Below are 23,507 nucleotides of genomic sequence, written 5' to 3'. Positions count from 1 at the left end.
TTGTACATATATTTATTCTAAAAAAATTAAAGGAACATTATTTTCATTATTAGAAGCAAGCTGAATGTACGATTCGAAAACGAAGTTCGCGTACTAGATAAAGTTTGAAACTTACACACAGTACTATCGATTCTATTAAATTATCAAAGCATCATCATAATTGCATAATCAGAAATTTATTCGTAATTCTGTAAATTTTAAGTTATCACACTTATTAACTTATTTATTTCCTAAATTGATTCAATCGTTGTTATGTTATTAAAATGCAACATTGTATTTATTTATTCTTAAAGAGTACGATTGTAACATTATCTTAACTTACAGTGTAAGCATATTACGCGATAATAAGCTTAGGCACACGCGTTATAAATGTAAAATAAAAAAATAGATAATGAAACGAGGATGTGGCAATGACGTAATGCTTATTCTTGTCGCGATAATCGTTACAGTAGTGCAAAATATTGTATACATAAAAAAGCATAAAAAAACAATTGTATTTGTTCGAATCAAGAAACGAATATATAAATATATTACAAATAAGTAGGAATTATGCGAGGAAAAAGAACTTCGGTATATCTACGAGAAATATTCACAGCGCATTTCATCTGACAATGGCGTAGCTTGGAGTCGGCATGTTTACTGTTCCCCAGAAGAGGATGAGCTTCGTGGGATCGTGTCTGATGAAAAACATGAAAGGCCGATTGGCAATCAGTTTCTTTTGATTGCCATCTCGACGCAAAAGCACCGCGGTTGTCGCCGCTGCCTCGGTCCCCTTCTCTGTCACGTCCATCTCCACTTTGTGCAGCACCTCGTTAGCATACAGGCCCGGATTGACGAGATTCGCGCTGTTTCGCAGATTATCCAAACCGTAAAAGGGGAAATTTTGAGTCTGCAAAAATCTCAAGAAATTCTGATCCACTGGTCGGCTCTGTCTTCTCCTTCTGCTCTTCGTATGTTTCTCGGGATTTTGGAAGCGATACTTATTCTCCTCCAAGCTCACGTGTTTTGTGATCTCATCGCCAACTTTTGGTTCGACTTTCTCAAGGTCGTCGTTCTCCGTGATGTACGCTATACGCGATGACTCGTTACGTCGTCTTCCGTTCTGAGTGTCGCGACGTACTCTACCGACCTTACGGATATTGAAACCCGTGTCCCATTGCTCTACACTGACGCCGTGTACCTTATCGTCGTACGTGAAATAATTCTTTCTTGCGCCGTTGATTACGCCCTGATTATTGTGTTCCCCAGTACGCGAGAAAATCAAAACCTCGTCGAACTTGGTGGTGGGTAATTGCTCTGGAGAAATTTGTCGTGGTACCTGCGCCGATGCTTGTGGAATCGATGTAGGAATTAATTGTGGAATCGGCTTAGCAGCTTGTGCTTGCGGTATCGATGTAGGAAATGGTTGCGGCACCGGACCAGCCTGTGCTTGCGATATCGACGTAGGAATTGGTTGCGGGATCGGCCCAGCTTGTGCTTGCGGTATTGACGTAGGAACTGGTTGTGGAATTGGCGCAAACGATGCTAGCGGCGCTTGACCATATCCGTTCGATAAAAGACTTAAATCTGCAGTTTTCGGATCGAATAATGAGTACAAGCCAAGACTATTAAGCGCCTCGTTCAAATTCAATGTGCTCGAGAGTTTCATACGAGGCAAAGCAACAATGCAAGTCTCGTTCTTCATGTTGTTTATTAGATCCTCAATAGTCTCGGGCGTCAGTTGGTCCTGGAAGTTCTTTAATGCGGCAGCTCCTTCAGCTTTTGGCAAAAGTACATACATAGACATCTGGAAATTGGAATAAAGAAAAATTCTTGAATTATTAAAAGAAGAATTTCATAAAGTATTTAAATTTAACTATTGCACAAATAATATTAAAAAAAATATTAAAGAAAATAGTTCAGGAATTTATTATTTGTAAGATTTTGAGAAATATTGAAATTTTATCTCATTATTAAATTAAAGAGCGACGATTTAATTAATACACTTTTATAATATGTTTACCTCTAAACCCTTATAAGGCAAAGCCAATATTTTAACGCCTAGCGATTTATCCTCGTAGAAAGGAAAGTTACCGCCGTTATACATCATATCTACCTCAACTGTATTATTTGGTTCGATAAAAAATGGTTTCCTACAACAAAAATTATCATAATTATTAAGAAAATAAAAATGGAATTTATTTCTTTTTGTCAGTCAAAATAAATGGCAAAATCACATACCTCTTTGTCATAGCTCCCAAAAAATGCTGATTCCATTCTCCCTTAAAGTAGAGTGCCGATAAAAGAATTACAGTAGTCAACGGATCCGGCGCTTCGTTCAGTATAGTGTCAATTTTGTCCATTGTTTGTTGCTTCACCCAAGCGTTTATTGTGTTCCGCGCTTCTCTGCCTTTTGTCCGAAAATCTAAATTTATCACTTCGCTCTGATACGAATTTTCGCTGATCACCCGAAATTCGGGTCGAATTGGATATCCTTGCTAGAAATTAAAAATCCATTAGGTTTATTCAAAGAAAATTTTTATTTTAAATAGATATTTAAAAAATTTTATATCTATTTATGTAGTTCAATATTCACAATCAGTATCCACAATTTTCAATACATAATTTAAAGATTGTTAATACTTTAATGTATTCTTTCGTTAACCTTCGTCATTAGATTTTAATAACGGATTTGATATATTTCAATTATCAATATTTTGTTGCGTTAAATGCTAATTAGCATATAACATATACATATAACGTAATCAAAATTGAAACTTACCTGGACGAAGATGCCACTGGCGGAATTCACGCGCGGCGCGTTGCTACCCTCAATCCTATAATTCATAACGGCCAAAAGTTGACCGAACATCTGATGAACGATCTCTGAGTGTTGAGATATATCGACACCAGACTCTAAGCCGAGTATCCGAGCGACCTCGTCGAAGGTTTTGCCGGCGGAACCCAATAGGACTAGAGACAAGGCAACGGATACGCTGAGCGGAGAAAAGATCACGTTCTCACGATAATTAGACACTGATGTGCCTGAAGTTTTGACAATCGCTTTATCCAAATCCAAAGCAAACTTTGTGATTCCCCTGGATATAATATTGGTCACCTGAAATTAATGGTTTCAATAACGTACAAGAACGGATATATGTTTCCTAGATTAATATTAAAAAAAAAATAAGACTTTAGATAAAATCTTCTAAAGAATGCACAAGAGATTGAATAATCAATGACGCGTAAAAACAGAATAATGATTTACATGATTGCTCCAAGTTTCCGGACTGGTTGCCGGACTCGTTGATGAGTACAAAGGTACGCGAGTCGAAGAATAAAGTTGCCCTTCTGCTGGTTTCACAGGGCTGAATTGAGGTGCAGGTCTTTGATTGAATTGTTGATCGATTTGAACGGGCTGATTGTTGCTGATTGTTTGCAAGGTAGGAGCGTTATAATTAACAGGTAGCGATACCGAGAAACGACCCTGATCATCTGTCATGTTTTCGATTTGATCTGGGTAGATTAGCTGACCACTGCCTAACGTCATAATGCTAAATAGCAACCACGCTCGTGCCATATTTTCGAGTATCTGAAAAAAAAAAGATATTTGTTATATTAATTTTTTAATTAAAAAAATATTTTTATTTTTATTAATTTTTTATTTTTAATTTTACTCCATTTTTTTACGTGTACACAGACACACACACACACACACACACACCAGAAAATAAATGTGTGTGTTTCTATTAACATTTTCCTATAATTTTTTTTCCTTCTTGTTTAGGTGTTCCAATATATTGAAATGATCTAGCTCGTATTATATAAACTATTATATTAATAGGGGTCACATATTTATGACGAGTAGACATTCATTTCTCAAAAAAGCGATTGCGGAATTACAGATACTTGTTCGTGACCATGAATGCAGGTTCCGCATTCATTACAAACGGTGAAATCTCGTAAACATAATAATAGTGTCTAATGGTATATGCTTCACATAATTGCTCGTCGTATACGTAAATGAGTAGCAAACGTCATTCCAAGAAATATACAATTTTACTTGCAGGTGCGATAACAATATATTCCATGTTTCACACTATCGATATCAATATATCACCGAGAAATGATACATTTATACGATTAATAATTTTTGCACAAAAATTCTGCATTGTTATGTATAAAACACTTGTTTTCAAGCGACATAACATTGATTTGGAATGTCATAATTGATTGTAAAAAGAGCATCTGGCTAATTATGAAGATAGATAGTACTAATGAGATAAACAGTCAGGAAATAATTTGATAGAAATATCTACAGGAAATATTCACAAAATAAAAATTCGCACTATAGATGCGTGACACTCAGACTAATATGCGAATCTTTGTTAATTTATTATTTATTTTTAATTTAATTTATTGTTAATATTTAGACCAGTTAAATAATAACAATACTAATTTTATTTCAGAACTTTTTGATTAATAATATTTTCAAATACAATTTTTAATTATTTCTTTGAAGTCAGATACACATATTATATTTCGAAATCAATAACTGTTTTGTTTTATAACAGATAAATAGTATATATAAATAAAAAACATGTATAATAAAAAATAATTTAAAAAATATTGTTTATACACAAAACTAATGCCAATTAATTTAAAACAATAAAGTATTTAAATTTATTTGCATTTCTTTTAAGCACTTGCATATTTAAATTTATCTTTTTACAAGTTACAAATATTCTATAGCGTACCATGTTTCTTTAATATTTTATTTAACCAAAGTGCTTCTGTGTATAGAATCTATAATGAATCAATGTCAACCATTATTCAATTTACAATACTTCTATTATATTAACACACAGATAATTCTTGAAGACGTAGGTATACTAAGAATAAGTGTCTTTGAGCATCGAACAATACTCGACTGTCACCTAAAAGAGATACGAAACATCATGTATAATGCTGTTTGGAAATTCCCAAGGGAGTGGCGAACACGTTTCATAGATTAGGGTTTAGCTGCATATAAAGGACATTTCAATATCCTTTCATACTACTTCTTCGAAAGTCTGTCTTCTAAAGATTTCTCAACAAAAAATAAATGATTTTCAAACTCATATTTATACTACTACCACTTTTTTACTTACTCTGATAAATACTATACGTGCCTAAAATTCGAATAATCAGTTTCAAAATATTCTGTTTGAGTCACAAAATCACTGTCTTTTCTTTGAATATTTACTTTATTCATCGGTTCGAAAACGACTTTACTTCAACAACAATATCTATCATGCTAAAATAAGTTTTATGTCATAAACAATTAAAAAACTTGTAAGTCAAGCATATCCTGGGAAAAAAATGTTTCATATAAAAACATATATGAACATATTTTATATATATTTATATGTTTTTATATGAAACATTTTTTCCCGGGATATCAATATACAAAACAAAGTCTTTATAATTTCAAATAGAATTCAGATTTTTCATTCAATTTTACTTGAAAATGTGGCAAAAAATCTGGAAAAGAAAAAGATAGGTTTGAAAATGTATTATAAAAGATAAGAAATATCAATTTCTATGTGATGTCCCACGATACATTTTCTATTGGGTACAATGCTGACGCATTTCATTTACATCTAACAGTGACGCTTCTGATAGCTGGAATTCCCACTTCAAAGTTAAACAACATAAGTTATTTTCTCAATTACGATCGATTGAGCCAGTTTTTTCATGCTTATCTATCGATGGCGTTAATATCTATATATATTTTTATTATACCAAGTTACATTGCCAAATGACATTTAATTCACTGAATCTGTGCTTTTGAGAATTTCTCTTCCTAATTATATATCAATCAATTCTATTCATAAATTTATTTATTAATTTTATATTGTACTAAAAAGTTTCCAATTTGAATTAAATAATTAATAAAATTAAGCAAGAAAAAATGTTACTAATGTAAATTAAATTTATTTTAATACTAAATATGTGAAAATTGAATTGATTGCTTCAAAATTACATTGCTTATCTTAAAAATAAAAAATGCATTTACTTTACAAATTAAATTTTAGTCAATTATTTTACATCGGCTATTTTTCATCAAAATATTCAAATTTCTTATTATTATGGAAATAATTATTTATTTTAAAGAATTATTCTAATTAAGCTATTAAGTAAATAAATATTAGCATTTTAAAACTAATTCTCTGATTAAATATGACATATTTATTTTATTTAATTGCTTTATATTTATTATCTTAAAAAATTATCAGTTTTATTTAAAAAGAAAACGCCCACTTATTTGCCAAAAACTGCTTCTAGACAAGATTTGATTTTATCCCGAAGGTCATATGTGAAAGTAAAATCATGAATAGCTATCATGTATTACTTTTTCGTATCTTCCCTGATTTGTGTGACACATTAGATAATATATTGCATGAAGTAATACTGTATATTTCATTATCGAATAAAACACTTATAATTGTGTCAATGTTAATGTAATTACTAATAATTATATAATGGCATAAAAAATGCAGTGATGGCAAACACAATAATTATCTTAATAATTACGAAATCTCCGCAAATAATGTACTTTTTGATTGCTAATTGATAATAATTGACAAAGAATGATAATTGAATCAATTTGCTTGGAAAAAGTACTACTCCAAAAAATCAGTTCTTAAAAAAAAACATAATTATTACAATTTACAAAAATACTTTATTGCGTTACTTTTACATTAACAGTTAAAAAATATTTTAGAGAGAACATTACTTTATAACATCCTTATTTCTTCATATATAAATAATAATGATAAAATATCATTTAATGTTCCGTTTTTATATTATAGCAGTTAAAAAACAAAGTAAAGAATGATTCATTTACGATATTTGTTTGCAAGAGAACTCTTTTTAAGGCAATTAAAATTCGAATAAGTGATAATTAACACCAACCTGAGAGAAAGTGCAACGAGTACTCGTAGAGTCCTTAGTGCGATCGTTTCGATCAATTTACCGCTTCGACGCACTTCGGCGTCCTCGTGATATAGGTCAAGTTCAATCTCACTTAATCACCTTGTAGAATCGCGCGATTCCGATGTTTACTTGACGAACGCGAATTTGCCGTGCAGACACCAACGTGTCGTTACGTTTGGAAGCTGGTTTTCCTTCGAAAGCAGAGCTCTTCAGACGTATTACCGTGCCCCACTCGCCGCGGGGAACACGCGGATACTAACGGGGCATTGGTTTGCCGATCTCTTTTATCGGTGCCCGGACCGCCGATGATGCGACGACAACGACGACAATGACGACGACGGCAACGAGAATGACCGCGGTGAGACGTTAGCGGGGAGAGATGCAAGGTCTACAATGTCAACAGGAGTAATGGAGTAGGAGTAAGAAGTAAGAAATATGAAATGAGATTTGCCCATTTCGTTTACTCCCGGTTTTTAATTGATCAATTGTTACTCTTACTCCTTACTCTATTACTCCTGCTGATATTGCAGGCCTTGTATAAGAGCAACATGTACGTATCACGCATAGTTAAATGCAGACACTGATATTGACTCACCACTCATCCTTTACGCCGAAGCGTGTTTTGCACAGTGCTCGACGCACCTGCTTGATAATGTGCTGGAACAGAAGGAGGAGCGATTGAACGATAAAAAAATATTTTTCAGAGAATAATATTAGAAATCATACTTGGCTGTTGAGTGGTTCGATAGCTCGTTCCGCATAATGCTCGATCTACTTTGAATATATGCAGGCACCCTGGTAAAGATGCAATGGGGGCATCAGAGGTAGGAATCATTTATCATCGGGAGATTGCGTGTGCTTTATGAGAAACCAGTTTTCCTGCAAATGATGTTAGATTGCAATATCGTAGCGGCGATAACGTGAAATATGAAATATCGCAAGATACTCCCAGCAACTAAATTTGCGCAGAGACGAGTAACGAGAGATTAAAGAAATAAATTTCGAGCGTGTCGATTAACAGATCAGAAAGTCGCAATTGCTAAAAAAACTAAAAGTTATCGCGTAATGTCGCTTATCAATTACTGTATACGTGTATTTGCATATTACGCTACTTTCATATGCATTTAAAAATTAAAAAAATATACACATTACAAAATAAAATACATAGGGTCATATAACAAAGTCATATAACAAAAAATTTGTTATATGACTTTGCTCTCTCTTTCCCTGCCCTTTCCTTCTAATTCGAGATAAAATTTATGACTTCTTATTCTTATTAAAGCCAACACATCGCTTTATGAGTCACTTTTGGATTATTTATTTTGTGCACATCACGCCTCGCTGATTAAATGTGTGTCGCATGGTGCGTTACGTTGTACGTCAAAACGTAATTCCCGACACGACAAGTGTTTGAAGTTCTGCATCAGCGAGCTTATTGTTCTTATTTCCGTTATGATTAACATCATTGTAAATCGTGAAAGAAGGCTCTCTTTTGTTGGGAACAATCACATGAATTTGAAACAAAACACACTAAAAATAATATATTCTTGTTTTATAATGCGCATAAAGAAGAGATAAAGCAAGCTTTATTGAATCTTGCAACTAATTTAAAAAAATTATTTATTAACATGTAAAGTACTAGTTTACTTATTAATGTAAAAATTTATGTATTTTTAATATTAAATTTAAATTGAAAAGTAAATTTTATATAAAGATAAAGGAAAATGCAAGAAAAAAGACATTTTTTCAAAAAATTGTTAACAGCTATCTCTTTTTCAAATGTAACATTTCTAATGTTTCTTGTTTATTTCTCTACATTAAAAAAATTATAAGAAGAAATTTCTTTGCCAAGTTTAGTATTTGTATAAGTGTATATTTTAAATTATGTAATAATTTAACTGTGATGTAATAAAAAATTTTACATAAAATTGCTGTATTTCATAAAACTGACCTGCGTGAGTTTAAAGAAATTAAACATTTCTTATGAAAACCTCTCAATTGATTCTTAGTAGATCACAGTGGTCAAATCTTCCAGGAAAACAAAAATTCTTCTGAGAGCTCCTTGTTGATCCTATGTTCAAAAATAATTTATTGAAATTTGTGTCATTAGAAACAAACAAAAGTAAAAAGTAAAAATATGCTCAAAAAGGAAAGAAATTTTATTATTAAAGAGCTTTTCAGTATAAAAAAATAATTGATATTAATTAATAAAAATTAATAAATATCATAATTATAGCAGTTTTATAATAGTTCTATAATGTATATAATAAACATATATTAATATATTGATTATAGTAATAATTTTAACAATAAACAAATATTAAGATATATATTAATCTGTAAAGAAAAGGAATTGGAAACCAAATCTAACTTATAAGACTTTTTAAATATGAAAAGCTTTTTAAATGTGTCGAATATAATCTCTCAATTTTAAAATCTTCTCAAATCGCGGTTTCATTTTAATGACACATGCGCAGAATGAGAATGTTGTCGAACGTACGGTCCTTCGCTTTTTTCGTTCTAACGTAGCTGCGTGGTTACGTGACTAACAGGGATAGCAAGAGAGCGATGCGAGGGGAGAATCCTGAGATTCCTGAGCCAAAGAGAGAAATAGACGGAGAATTATCTGAAACAAAAGGAGAGAAACTTTATCGGAGATCCCACGTTACCCGGGAACTGATCTTTTCGTTCGCGCGCATATTTTGGGTTCTAGCACGCAAGTGTCAACGCATGCGGTAAAAAAAGGATGGGAGGTCTCACAATCAGTCACGTATACCGCGTATCTTGATCGTCACATTCGCACATGAAGAAAAACAGGAAGAGATACTGGAAGGAAACCGCGAAACCGGAGCTCGCGTCGTCGCGGAAATGCGGCGGGAAACGAGAGACCGACAACCTGGCCAACACCCTCCTCAAATTATTCTCTCGTCGCCAACCGGAGGGCGAGGTCCAATCGAAAGTCCCATGCCGCGAGCGTGCGCACTGGTGATGCCACTGCTGCGTTACGTTTCCCGCCAACATGGCAAATATGTCGGCGCTCGTGTCGTTTCCCGCCAAGCCCCCGCGACAACCCCGTTACGAGCGTAACGAAGAGTTTTTGTGGCGGTGTAGGAGTGTTTTCCCCGCGGTTTATCTCGTCCGATCTCTTTATCTGGCTGGACTACGGCGCGAAAAGATGGGGCAGTCAGACGACGCTGAGGACTCGATGTACGGCCGACACCAGGATCTCTGCCAGAAGCTGAATATGGATGCGGCAGCCGCGTCCGAGGCCTGGAAATCCTACGAGACTATTCGACAAAACTACACCCTCGAGGTAGTTTTTTACTTGCGATAGCGCGGCCACCCCAACGCTGAAAACATTGCGTCGCATGAGACGTCGAGAACGACGGCTCGATGCGATATGCTCATCCCCGAATCGTCGATCTCCCCGAAACAAAGCAAGCGACGTTCAGATGATTTCTTTTCACCATGCGAAGGCTTATTTAAAGCGCGACTGGGCCGTTTGACATGTTTATCTCGGAAGAGCTACGAAAATTACTCGTTAATAGATTTTATTTTTACAATATCTACATGTATTTTTGATTGCAGAGATTGATGTTACCTTAGTACTTCAAAATCTTAGTTCATTTACTTATAGATCTCTGTCTTAATAAATGATATTTCCTCTTTATTTTATTCTGTGATTCTTTACTATTATTGTCTGTGTGAGAGATGCTTTCTCTTCTAATGCAAAAGGGATTTCTAATGTATATTTGCAGGGTGATCAATTACATTGGATAGGCTGTGCAGTGTATGTGGCCTGTAGAAAGTTTTCCATACCCACGGTAGGAAAACCAGGCACTAATGTGGAAGGCAACTGTGTATCGCTGACTCGTCTCTTGCAACTGTGTAATCTCCCATTGATACAATTCTTTACAAAGAGCAAGTCATGGGCAGATATGGCAAATATGCCACAAGACTTTCGGGCTAGGATAGAGAAGCTAGAGGCAAATTTTTCTGTTTCCATGGTCATATTTAAGAAATATCAGCCTATATTCTCTGATATTTTCAAAGATCCACGAGAGGATACGTCTAAGCCACCTAGATCAAGAAGGCATAAAGCAGTTCCCTGTACGCCTAGCAGGGTCTTTGAATTCTGTTGGACGTTGTTCATATGTATAAAGGGTGCAATTCATGATATCTCAGATGACCTTGTTAATTCTTACCATCTCTTGCTAGTTTGCTGCGATCTTATCTATAACAATGCTTTATTAGCTAATAGAAAAGATTTGCTGAATCCTAATTTTCCTGGTGAGTAATTATTTATAATGTGGATCACATGTAACAATTGTTTGATTGATGAGAAGAATCTTATCTAATATTTTCTGATTTATAGGTTTACCAGCAAATTTCAACGATGACAATTATATCCCACCTCAAACAGCAAATTGTATTGTTAACCTGCTATGCGAGCGTCATGATGCAATCGCCGTTGAGGCTAAAGCCATAAAGGAGTACTGTGTGAGGAATTACATAAACAAGCTATTTAATGAAAAAACTTTACGTGGTGATCAATCAAATTTCTCTGGCATGCTAGAGGCATTAAATTTTGATAGTAACAACAAGGCTATGAACAAGTCTTATGAACAGCGTATGCTAAGTGTCGGAGATTTTGATGAAAGAATTTTCTTAGGTAAAATTATTGTTTGTAATTGAGAGCATATTTATCTATGTATAGTATTATTGCTTATGAAAGAAACAAAATACATGTATTGTTATAAGCTTACATTATCTTGCATGCTTTCTGCTAGCTTATTTGCTTCTGTAATAAGTATCCACATGAGTTGCTAAATAAAAATGTATATCCTGTACAATTAATGATAGTGACTTCAATTAGATTGAATTTAAATGTAAACGTAACAGATAATGTAGCACATTAATTTTTTTTTTTTTTAAATACTAGACCTTGCACTTTAGCCATGTTCCAAAATTCACTATCAGTACTGAAAATTAATAGTATTAATAGTAATGTAAACTACAGATTTTTAGTGTTGGTAGTAAATTTTAGGATACAGCCTTTATTATTTTACACAATGTATACATTTTACATGATGTACAATTCACACAGTGAAGCTATCTGTACTTGAAGATTGTTTCTAATTGAAAAATGAAAAGCTAAAAAAGAAGATACACTCCTAGCAACTTATTTAATTTGCTAAGTTTATTTTATTCTTTTTTTTTTTTCTTAAGCCTTGTGTTTAGGATGCTCGAAATCATTTGACTAGAGATCTCGGATAGAGAGAGAATTTAATCATTGTTAACTGGCTAAATTGTTTAAATGTAATTGGTTACATTTTCCTTTGTCTTTGCCTGTCCAAGATCTCAAAGATTTTCAGCATCGCAGACACAAGCTAACAAATCTATATTTGCTATGTCGTGACTGCTTTATAGCGGAATGGAGAAGATTAAATTTGAGTGGTATATCAAATTCAAATATATTAGACCAAAACGATGCCAAGCATGTCCAGTTTAATAAACATGACATCTTAAAAGGTGGGTTTGTAATATCTTGTGTGAATGCTTCTGTCTTGTAAATGATTGACTGAACTAATTTGTTTCGTTTACTAATCGCACATTTTTTAAACAAAATTAGGTTATTTATTTATTCTTTTTTTATTACAAGTATAAATTTGACATGAATATGTGATTTTTGTTTCAGGCCATGATGCTAATGAAAATATTGGTTCTCCTACGCAAATAATGAACATTGAAGATTTTCACGAACGATTGCAAATAAAGAAAGAACAACATGCTGGGGTAAGTTTTAGGAAGATTATTATAGAATAAATTATTTATTTTTGTTTATGAAAGAACTTGGTCTTAATTTTTTCTAATCACTGTTATTTATTTATTCCTTACAATTATTTGACTAGTTAATCTAACTCAAAATTTTTTGCGCATACAGCATTTCACCTTTTATTTATTTTATCCTAAACACATCTTTTTTACTATTAATCTATTTTTCTTATTTTACATCCTTGTTCTTATTTCTGTCTTCCTTCCTCCTTCCTCTTCTACTTATTTTTTTTTTCTTTCTATAACTGTAATATATTAATAATCATTCCATATATTTTATTTTTCTTTTCCATCATTATCTACTTTCTTCAGTCAAATCTTATTTTATGACATTTTTAAAATGTACTGTACACAATTTTTTCCATTCTCACAGAATACAGACTTTTACTGTTTTCCTTTCAACTGGTATTTATTTGGTGTTGTAGAAAGATTAATATATTTATTTTATTGGAATAAGAGTAAGCTTAGTATATTCTCTTGTGCATAATACCTGCATAACATTTTTCATAGCAGATACAATATTTGGCACCTCCCACACCATTGACTGGACGTAAATATCTCCGATCAAAGGATATGTCTAATATAACACCAGTAACTACAGCAACTCAAAGTGTCATCAAGTTACAAGCTTTAATAGCCGGACAATCCGCTCCAAGTGAAAGTTTATTGCAGATGCTGAACAACTGTTCTCAAGATGTCAAATCCTCACTAGAGGCAAAAGTTAAACAAATTGGCGAACAATTTTGCGCAAACTATAATAGTAATGCAAACAATGGTTCGGCATCTGATTTTGCAAAGAAGCGTCTTCTTATGGGACAAACCTTATTTTACAAGCTTCTAGAAATGATTTTAAACGACGAGAAACGCAAAAAGCCGAATGACGACATAACTGTAAGTTTATGATAATTGTATTTAAAATATTTATTGAAGCATATATATTTGTATCTTAATTATTATTTGTTTACAGAATCTTCTTTTGAATGAAATCTTTATACAATCCCTTTATGCCTGTTGTCTTGAAATCGTTATATATTCATATAAAAGCAATGACAAAATATTTCCATGGATACTGAAAGCTTTGAATCTAGACGCTTACTATTTCTATAAAGTCATAGAAATTATAGTAAGAGCTGAGGATCAACTGTCACGGGACGTGGTCAAGCATTTGAATCATATAGAGGAGAAGATTCTAGAGTCCCTGGCCTGGCAAAGCGATAGTCCTTTATGGCAAACCATCGAATCTTTGCCAGATGGTGTGCCGAGCTGTGAGGAAGTTTCCTTACCTGGTACTTTGGAAACTGCCGATCCGAATGCGCCTGGTCAACCTGTATTAAGACGTATTGCTTTAGATCGGGATCGTACTCATGACGTTCCACAAAGCCCGATTTCATCTGCTTCAGAGAGGTATATTTTATCAAAGAACAAATTTTACAAAAACCTATTAAATTCTTCTGGAAATAAAGTTTTACTAAAAAAATGCTTTACTTAAAAAAAAATGCAAAACTTGTTTTAATAATATTTATTGGAAAGGGAAATTGTAAATGCACAAATACAATTGTACAATTGTAATTTACATAATGATAATTTCAAAAGATAATAATATGGTTCTAAAGTTTCCTTTAAATCACAATCTGCAATATAATTATTGGAATTGTGTATAAAATCTCGTGTATTTTTTACTTAAATATTTCTTTATGAAAGGTTATATATTAAATCATATGATTTAGATTTCAGTCTCCAATCGCAGCATCTGGTGCAGCAAAGAAGCGATTATTCTCTACCGACACTAGGATCACTGGTCAAAGTGTTCTTCGTGTTGGACAGAGTGTGTTATCTTCTAATAGAATGTTATTGGATAATGGTCAAAGGATACTCTTGGTACCTGATCAAACTGGTGTTTCTAGAGCATCGGGTACGACACAAGCATTAAATAATCCCACACAAGCGACGAACAGAGACGCGGCAAAACCGAAGAGAACAGGTTCGGTCGCGCTGTTCTTCCGAAAGTTCTACAATCTTGCATGCGTACGCATGCAGGAGTTGTGCAATTCATTAGAAATATCAGATACTGATAAGAAAAAGATCTGGACGATCTTTGAATACTCCATCAAGGAACGTACTAAATTGATGAAGGACCGACATCTCGATCAAATCTTAATGTGTGCAATTTATGTAATATGTAAATTGGTTAGGATGGAGAAAAATTCGTTCACCGAAATCATGCGATGCTATCGACTACAGCCACAGGCTGAATCTCATATATATAGATCAGTACTTATCGAAAAAGTTCCTAATGATGAAGATCCAGGAACGAGTGGTAATGAAAGATCGGAAGACAATAATATGTTAGGAGAAAATATAACTCCACCTACACCAACAAATATGGCTGGGACGTGTCAAAACTTTAATGGGGAGATACGCGGCGATTTGATCAAATTCTACAACACAATGTATGTTCCACAAGTCAAGGATTTTGCGAACAAATTTGGATCTACTCGCGGCAGTGTTACGAATCTCTCGCTGAGTCCTTTACCAAAAGGAAAAGCGCCTGCTAATTCTCCAGTAAGACGTGTCACTAGTAGTATTATGACACGCACTCTAGATCCAAAGGCTATTAGTGCGTCACCGGCGCCACAATTAACTTATTGTTTCAGTCGTAGTCCTGCCAAGGTAAAATAGATTTTTTGAGTTAAATATGATTTTTATAATTACTTTTTAATTCTTTGGACTTCTGAAAAATTATTTCTACGTATTTACATCATTGGTACATTTTTCAGGATTTAGAGGCTATCAATAAGATGATGATATCTGTGGACGCAAAAAAGAGTGTAGGAAAGCGATTACTTTCCGATGACACGGATGTAGAAATGACAGAAGGTGCACCTTCTAAAAAAGCTACAACTTTTGTTGCACGGAAATTAGAAAATATTATTGGAGAACGACGAACGCAAAATCAATAAATGGAATGATAACGTTCATCGTAGTTTACAAAGACGATAAAGACGTGTTCAATCTACTTATTTACATATGAATTGATTTGTAAAAAGCGTGAAGAAACCTATAGAAAGCTAATCATTTGTCTGCTTAGCTTAAATGTGAAACATTTGTTTCTCAAGTATAGTCATTCTAGCAAATTGGAAGAGCCCAATAAAATGTTCACATTATATAAGGATTCTATAATGTTATTTGTGTAGTTTTATTTAGTGTAAAGTCAGAATTCAATTTCCAGTATTCTTTGTTGACTTTTATCAGAGTAGACTTTTTTAATTTATAATTCACTGTCTTTCAAGCCGGTTATAATATAAAATGCAAAAATGTGTAACGTGGATTATAATCACAATACACGCATATTACACTTTGTGCATTACATTAATGTTAACATAAAAATTTTAGAATCAATTAAAAACAAATGATTTTTTAAAATATGTATATTATTTTTTGATCATGATTGTTATGCAAAATTATATGATAAGAATGCATATAAATCCATCTATCATAGTGATAACTAGTTTTGTGATAAAATTACCGGCGATTTTGTAGAACTATTAGCCAGGGATTCTATAAAATCACTAAAAATATTAGAATTTACGATTACAGATTAATCATTTTCATACTACAAAACATGTAGATTTAAATAGGAAATTATTAATTAAATAGGAATTTTCAAAAAAAACATGATAGTATTATCATGATAATAAATTGTAATTTACACTACAATATATGAAGTGGTCTGCCAATGAAAGATATTTTAATGATAGATTCTTGGACAGAAGTATTTGAAATTCTTGAACAAAAATGTACTGTAAATATTTAATAATTACAACGGATCATTTATTATATTTATTTTTTAACATCGGCTATCGCGTAAATAAATATTTAATAAAAATTTTGTTCAAATAAAGTCAAGCAGAGTAATATTTTGTTATTTATACATATTTCTGAAACTGAACCCAACTGAAAATCCTTTGTTTCAAGAAAAATCTTTTTTGAAATTAAGAAATATCTTAATATCTCTATATTAAAATATTAGCTTTTTTAATTTTTTATCTATAGAATCTATTGTTAAAATATTATCTAGTTGTGTTAGACTATTCTGTGTACACACATTTTGAATTTGTAAAATATAAGTGAAATAAATAATTGATATTATATAAATAACATGTTTCTGATCAGTTCATTATTTGCGTTACGTTAAAAGTAAGCTTAGTCAATATTTGTGAAGTATTTGAAGTATATGTAACTTCCACACTGGAAATTGTTCTGACTATTTCAAATGCGTATATTATGACTTGATTATTACATTGTTTCCGCGATCAAAGTATATACAAAAGTAAAAAAAAGGTCTCAATCGCTTGATTAAATAATTATTTTGACAATAAACTTGAGTTTATGACAGAAGCACGAGTATCCACAGCAAATATTGAAAATATAAAATAATTTCCATTACGTAAATTAACGTTTTCTAAATGACCATTAATCTAAATAAATTAAAGATAAAATTGTAATTATTAATATGAGCATGCTTTTTATCTCGAGATGTAAGTTATTTGTATCTTTTAAAATTTAGTTTATCGAGAGTTAAAAAACTCAAAAAAAGTAGATGTAAATATTTCTAAATTCACAATGATCTCATTAATTTGACATTTATTATCGAACAATGTATAAAATGAAAATATAAAATAAAAATTAAAGATAATTATTGTATTTATTGTATTACAAGGACTTTATATAACTCGAGCTTAATATAAATGAATATTAATCGCGAATTAAGAGAGAGAAAGAAAATACTGATACTTTAATAATTAAATATTAATGTTTGCATTGTGTACGAGATGACTATTGCTTATATTCATTTGTTAGAACAGCATATTGAGTCTCTTCGATTAATTTTTTAATAGATTATAGCGGAATTATATACGAAAACGCTGCTTTATCTAACAATTTTTTATTACTTGCTTTTATTGAAATCAACTTGTATTATAACTTAAGTTTTTTTAAATAAGAATAATATGAAATTAGCTTCTCTTTATATAATTTGCATGCACGATTAAAAGCGATTCTTAATGTATAATTCTTTTTATAAATAAATAATGTAAAAAGTTATCGGCTTACATTGAATTGCAATTATTATATTAATCATCTTTTATGTAAATATATAAAATATTGTAATACATAAATGAATTGGCAATATAATAAAAACGTTTTACAAGTCACGATATTATTGCTATAATTAAAATTTATCATAAATATTTCAGGGAGCCATATGTGCATATAAATTTTTAAAGAGTATTTTTAATATAAAATAACCCATTTTTTAAATTCCTTAACATTAAAGTATATATACATATATTTCATGAATTAAATATTTATTAGTCAAAATCAAATTCAAATTTTATAATAACAATTCTCATTTGCGGTTTGCGTATAAAATATATTATACAATATGCATACAAGAAATGTTGTCCTATATTGAAAATAGGCCCCAAGCCTAGCTCGATGTCATACAGACGGGAATACCTTATACATATACATTCATATATATGCAAAATGTTATATGTAAACATTTTACATATAAATCACGCATTAAGCTTTAAAACTGTAAATGGTATATGTATATGAAATACATAGAATGTCCCAAAAGTCTAGTTGTCAAAGTAGACACAGTACCGTCAAATTTCTTAATTGTGTGTGTGTGTACATAAAATACAAATATTTTATTAAATTATTTTCGCAATTTTTATATATTTTATATATAATTTGTAAAAATTGTGTGTATATATATGAAGTCATATTCACAGTAAAGTGCATTGTATTAGAGAAATAAAGTTTAAGGATTCTATAAAATGATTTTTCCTAATTTAAAAATATATTTTATACTTTATATATATATATATATATACATAACCATGTCATAAAAAAACTTGAAATTATCATATTTTATGAAAATATATAGACTTGATGGAACATCCTATATTATATGATTGTTACTATTGCGACCATGAACAATAATACGAGTTCACTAGCGAAATAATTTCATGACTTTATTTACAAAGTATAATGGAGCGCGCAATAAATAAGAAACTTTTATGCTTTTACGTATTTTTCAGAGACATTAAATTTCAGCTTGTAAATAATTTTTCGCGATATATTGGCACAAACGATATTTTAATACGCGCAGTAGTTTTTTTCAGTCTATTTCATCTATATTATGTACATACAAAACAAATTTGGTTTGCCGATAGAATATTAAGATCGAAATTATACATTTCGATTCTCATTATATTTTCAAATATAATAATTTAGTATGATCAATATCTTTTAATTAAATCTCTTTGATTAAATTAACAATCACATTTCGTAACTTCAATGAAAATATATTAAAATATTATATAAATACTATTTTTTCTACATATTTGCAAATTATCACCTTATCCTTAAAGATTATCTACATATAGTATCAACTCATACCATAGTTTTACGTATAAAAAAATGTTACGAAGAAAACTAATGTCGTTTGGAAAATGGTGTCTCTATTACGCTATTTAATAAACATACTTGTAATTTTTCTTAAATTAAATATAATTATATAAATGAAACGATTTTCCAAGACGACACAACTAGCAGAATTAATTGAAACTATGGAGATTATGACGTTTCGGCCCCTGCTTTGGACCCTTCTCAAGTAAACGTACCATCAAATATAAATTTATGATTCATGTCAGAGAATCATGATTATAAGTGTTGATACATTAAAACAATAGTGTCAAATAATAATATAAAAGAATGTTAATGTACAGAGATATTAATACAAAGAGCACAATAAAAATAACAATGTACGTCTGTACTGGTGAGCAGTAACCGTGAAACTGAACCGTCTCATTTATTGCGAACCATTACTGGCGACTTTTGAATTATTACCGTTGACTTTGTTGATAATTATATAAGATAGAATTTCTTATTTGAGAAGTCATGGACATTTGTGACAATTTACAAGCATTAAAAATTGTAATTTACAAGTAGCAAAATATATACATTGTGTCATGTCATCTCTGCTATTATCTTAAAAATTTCAAAGACATAACGATTTATTCAAAACTCCATTTTGTTAGACTTTGTTCGGCCATTCTGATTTAATTGTCTTTATTTTCCAGTAAAGGAATATTTGAATATTTGGGGAAGTCTACAGCATCAACAGGATTTTTTACTTTAAAACTGGGGAATAATCCTGTCATGCTAGTTCTGGTGTTATAACCCTTGGAGTAACCATCCCAATGATTACCGAAGACGTCAATCAAATCTCCAGTCTTTAACTCTAATTCCCCGCTTTTCCTTGGTTTGTGATCCAAAATTGCTACGTGAGGATGTGGATTTTGTCCCCCGTAATAATATATATCGTCGAGAGATGTAAATCTGTCATATGCATCAGCGTAAAAAGTTTGCATTAATTCGTACGCGACGCGACATACTTGAGAACTAAACGTGCACACCAAATAATCACATTCCGACAGAAGATGAATATCGATAATTATTCCTTGCAATGAGGTATCTGAGTATCGTTTTGCTACAGATGCTGTTTCAGCGATTTCTGGATCGCCTATTATCTCGTAATTCGGATAACGTTTCCTGGCTGTTATTATCACTTTTGGATCGTCACTGGCTAAAAAGACTCTCCTCACGTCCGGTTTTGGATCAAGTTCATCAAAGTATTGCTCCACTTTAGTCATGTATTCATCTACATCATGATAAGCTGCCTCGGTACCTACTTTGTCGGTTCTACGCACATGAATACCGACGATAGGTTTCTTAAAACCGAGTCTCTCTTTCGCCTTTTCCAACGTTCTCTTCACGTGATCCTGAGGTCGCATTAAGTATTTTAATACTTGTCCTACCCACCAAACTAAAGGATGACCGTGAATCTTTTCTAATCTCGGTGCTAAATCCGCAGGCACGCTGGGCGGTTGGAACCTCGGCTTAGGATACACGTTGTCTACAATTGGCAGAGATATCACTTGTTTAGAGGGATCTCCAGGCCAATTAGAATGCGAACTACCAGTTGTAGATAAACAATTGTCACTGAGGGGTTTAAAAACAGATTCCCAGCCATCCTTGTGATATCTCCACCCTTTGGATTTCATTATCAATGTTCTTTCTGTACCATAAGCTACTAAAAAGCAGTATGTGATATGATGAATCTGCAAAGAAACGAGAATACTTATTTTATCTGATTATTTAACTTTCATATAATTATATATCAACATCTATTTTTCTCACCTGACAACCAAAGCCGCAACCTTTATTTAAGCTACATATCAGCTTCTTTGCTTTATTACAATCAGGAGGATTTTGTAGATACCTTCAAAATAAATGTAAAATAGATTATAATAATAAGATTAAAATAGAACTTAATTTCAATAATAAATATTTCAATATATATAGCAAGCTGCATTACCTAAATCTTTTCTGCACAAGATCAGATAAATCTTTCGCCTCTTTTTCCCGCCATTCATCATAACCGTCTGCCTTCTTTAATTTGTCTATATTTATTATAAGTGACTTTTTGTGCTCCCCTGCATTTCTTAACACATCCTGTATCTCCTTCTCTCTTTGATCATATGTAAACTCATCAATATGCTTCTTGAATTTATTCAACTCAGCGCTAACATAATACCTGTAGTATAAAACTAAGCACGTAATCTTTCATGTAACATGTTATACATTTCTTTCAATTTTGATCAGTCATTATTATATTTACCACATCTCCTGAATATCGTTCCTTAATCGTCGCCGCAGTTCCTCATATTCTAAGGAGGGAACACCGTGTTTTGAGCCATCTTGATGATCTATTAGGTCATAATAGATCGATGCTTTCTCGAGTTTGTCCTGTATGGAGCCTAAATGGTCCCCTTGTATAGATTTCCCTTCTCTGGAAATTATGTTAGCCTATACAATGAAAAGATCACTGTGCTCTATGTTTCAAATTTTGTATTTTCAGTGTTGCTAAATTTTTTTATTATTATTTTTTTATTTTTATGTATAAATCCAAAGTGTTACATGCAAACATACCCTAATATAAAGTTCTTCAGTGCATCATTCTGTTTCTTTAGAATTTCAAAGTCATTGACCATTTGTGCTAGGCGTTGGGTGTTTTCTTTGTTGGCAGTGTCAGCATCGCGGCTTGACAATGAGTTGGACTTAAATATATGAACAATAGTTATAATCAAGACTAAAAACCATGTAACTAGCAATGCTATTCCAAGCTTTCCTAACCAACCAGGTCGTCCAGAACAAATAGTTGCCATTTTGAACAAATTGCTGCCTGTTTATGATGTGTCACATTACGAAATCTGCAAATACAATAAATCATATCAGACTTGTGCGAACGAGAAAGGGAGATGTTCTTGCTTGTGTTTTAAATTTCTTATTCGCGATTTACTCTAAGAAACTCCAGTTTTGAATGACATATGCAGATAAAATCAATCACGAATCACGAATTCCGCAATAATGAATGATTGTACAAGCGTCATCCAGTGTAACAGTATAGAGAAACGATCCTTTTGACGTTTTAGGAATCTCAATTGCGACGTAAAAATCGGGGAGTAAACGCGAGCTCGTATCTCGAAACGCAAACGAGTCAACGGAACGGAACAGCGTTAATCACTTCCGTTACATCACTTTACGTGTGACCGTTTCGTGATTGCTTCAACCTTTGCACAGTCTTTCGATCTCCTCGTGTCGCCCGGCGTGACAGGTACGCATGCGAATAACGCGAATGCGGTGGTATAACAAATCGGTGAACACACGACTTCGTCGAGGCAGATTCCGTAACGTTACCGTTGCTGTGGAATCGGGTGTGCTCCCGAATCGGAAGGAATAATTAGGAGAATCACTGAGGGCACCGAGACGATCCAGACAAGTACGATCTTCGATGGCGCAGGGTACAGGAAAGGGACGATCTCACGCCGATCGCGTCCGACACGCTCGGCCTCGTCGTCGCGAGCGCGCGCGCGTGCACGCCTACCGGAGTCATTCGAGTTCGCGAGCGCGATGTCAATTACCGGTTTTGACCTCCGGCCTCCTCCACGTCGCTGTATGATCCGGTCCAACTTTTTTCGCACTTACGTGTCGGCCGATCGTCGCGCGCCTCGCTGACTTACGACGAACGGCACAGCGATTATCTAACATCTGTCTGTCACTTATGATTGCGTGATCGCAAACGTTTCATGAATAGAGAGACGTCCCGCGTCCCGTCTTTGTCTGCTGCACTACTTATTCTTGACCATTCTTGACTCGATTCCCTCCCTTTCCGCGCATCTCTTGCGCTCGTGAAGTTGGGTTAGGAAGGGTGGTTGGCCGTCGCGCGTTTTAACGCTAAGGCTTCCTCTGAGTCTATCGAAACTCCAATTAACCCGATTAATTCAGGCAGAATTGCTCGTGCTGTGAAATTCCTCTCTCTCTTGCCAGCAAATAACTGCTATACAGAGTGTTAATAAACCTTCGCATAATATTTATACCATCGTGTTGCCCACGAAAATCGAAGACGAAAAGCTCTCTAAATTTTTTCGATTCCATGCTTTATAAATACAAATAATCTAATTAGTTATAATTTAAAGAAAAGAAAGAATAAGTATCAAATTTAATTTTGAAATAATATATAGTTTATTTTATAATCTTCCTTGTAACACAATATAAATATAATATAATATACAATTATATAT

General features: G+C 32.7%; 3 protein-coding genes across 13 annotated transcripts; 1 reads left to right on the top strand and 2 right to left on the bottom strand.

The window, feature by feature from the left end:
• Positions 1 to 133: 133 nt before the first annotated feature.
• LOC105838782 (serine protease inhibitor 28Dc) lies at positions 134 to 9,791 on the bottom strand. Of its 4 annotated transcripts, XM_012684582.3 has the most exons (10): positions 9,458 to 9,789; positions 8,909 to 9,028; positions 7,684 to 7,836; positions 7,553 to 7,614; positions 6,937 to 7,345; positions 3,248 to 3,571; positions 2,762 to 3,097; positions 2,221 to 2,477; positions 2,003 to 2,132; positions 134 to 1,786 (listed from the first exon to the last, which is right to left on the bottom strand). In XM_012684582.3, exons 6-10 carry the CDS (start codon positions 3,557 to 3,559, stop codon positions 602 to 604), a joined length of 2,220 nt encoding a protein of 739 aa, XP_012540036.1. In that variant the 5' UTR covers positions 3,560 to 3,571; positions 6,937 to 7,345; positions 7,553 to 7,614; positions 7,684 to 7,836; positions 8,909 to 9,028; positions 9,458 to 9,789; the 3' UTR covers positions 134 to 601. The 4 variants fall into 4 exon arrangements, with proteins under 4 accessions (XP_012540036.1, XP_012540037.1, XP_036142618.1 ...); XM_012684583.3 differs by lacking the exon at positions 6,937 to 7,345 and having other exon boundaries at positions 9,458 to 9,791; XM_036286725.1 differs by having other exon boundaries at positions 7,553 to 7,836.
• A 169-nt stretch (positions 9,792 to 9,960) lies between these two features.
• LOC105838781 (retinoblastoma-like protein 1) lies at positions 9,961 to 17,891 on the top strand. 4 transcript variants are annotated; one of them, XM_028189988.2, is made up of 9 exons: positions 9,961 to 10,270; positions 10,716 to 11,247; positions 11,333 to 11,629; positions 12,388 to 12,489; positions 12,656 to 12,753; positions 13,306 to 13,683; positions 13,760 to 14,196; positions 14,520 to 15,462; positions 15,570 to 17,891. In XM_028189988.2, exons 1-9 carry the CDS (start codon positions 9,977 to 9,979, stop codon positions 15,750 to 15,752), a joined length of 3,264 nt encoding a protein of 1,087 aa, XP_028045789.1. In that variant the 5' UTR covers positions 9,961 to 9,976; the 3' UTR covers positions 15,753 to 17,891. The 4 variants fall into 4 exon arrangements, with proteins under 4 accessions (XP_028045789.1, XP_028045788.1, XP_012540035.1 ...); XM_028189987.2 differs by having other exon boundaries at positions 9,962 to 10,270; positions 13,303 to 13,683; XM_012684581.3 differs by lacking the exon at positions 12,388 to 12,489 and having other exon boundaries at positions 9,962 to 10,270.
• A 250-nt stretch (positions 17,892 to 18,141) lies between these two features.
• On the bottom strand, positions 18,142 to 23,373 carry LOC105838779 (alpha-(1,6)-fucosyltransferase). Of its 5 annotated transcripts, none has more exons than XM_012684578.3 (6): positions 22,624 to 23,373; positions 21,856 to 22,136; positions 21,545 to 21,715; positions 21,242 to 21,460; positions 21,064 to 21,145; positions 18,142 to 20,984 (listed from the first exon to the last, which is right to left on the bottom strand). In XM_012684578.3, exons 2-6 carry the CDS (start codon positions 22,089 to 22,091, stop codon positions 19,923 to 19,925), a joined length of 1,770 nt encoding a protein of 589 aa, XP_012540032.1. In that variant the 5' UTR covers positions 22,092 to 22,136; positions 22,624 to 23,373; the 3' UTR covers positions 18,142 to 19,922. The 5 variants fall into 5 exon arrangements, with proteins under 5 accessions (XP_012540032.1, XP_028045791.1, XP_028045790.1 ...); XM_028189990.2 differs by having other exon boundaries at positions 22,848 to 23,373; XM_028189989.2 differs by having other exon boundaries at positions 22,912 to 23,372.
• Between the last annotated feature and the right edge of the window lie 134 nt (positions 23,374 to 23,507).

Source organism: Monomorium pharaonis, chromosome 5 (genome assembly GCF_013373865.1).
Source record: "Monomorium pharaonis isolate MP-MQ-018 chromosome 5, ASM1337386v2, whole genome shotgun sequence".
Classification (NCBI taxonomy): Eukaryota; Metazoa; Arthropoda; class Insecta; order Hymenoptera; family Formicidae; genus Monomorium; species Monomorium pharaonis.
This window is presented reverse-complemented; position numbering and strand designations above follow the sequence as displayed.

Bases quoted from the DNA above. Each gene is read 5' to 3' on its own strand.
- LOC105838782 (XM_012684583.3), bottom strand. From the start codon at position 3,559: ATGGCACGAGCGTGGTTGCTATTTAGCATTATGACGTTAGGCAGTGGT. The intron at 3,098-3,247 runs GTAAATCATTAT...CATTAATTTCAG, and splicing joins CGGAAACTTGGAGCAATCAT to GTGACCAATATTATATCCAG. The intron at 2,133-2,220 runs GTATGTGATTTT...TTTTTGTTGTAG, and splicing joins TTGGGAGCTATGACAAAGAG to GAAACCATTTTTTATCGAAC.
- LOC105838781 (XM_028189987.2), top strand. From the start codon at position 9,977: ATGGCAAATATGTCGGCGCTCGTGTCGTTTCCCGCCAAGCCCCCGCGA. The intron at 11,630-12,387 runs GTAAAATTATTG...ACTGCTTTATAG, and splicing joins TGATGAAAGAATTTTCTTAG to CGGAATGGAGAAGATTAAAT. The intron at 14,197-14,519 runs GTATATTTTATC...CATATGATTTAG, and splicing joins ATTTCATCTGCTTCAGAGAG to ATTTCAGTCTCCAATCGCAG.
- LOC105838779 (XM_012684578.3), bottom strand. From the start codon at position 22,091: ATGGCAACTATTTGTTCTGGACGACCTGGTTGGTTAGGAAAGCTTGGA. The intron at 21,716-21,855 runs GTATGTTTGCAT...CATAATTTCCAG, and splicing joins CTGAAGAACTTTATATTAGG to AGAAGGGAAATCTATACAAG. The intron at 21,146-21,241 runs GTAATGCAGCTT...TTTATTTTGAAG, and splicing joins CTTGTGCAGAAAAGATTTAG to GTATCTACAAAATCCTCCTG.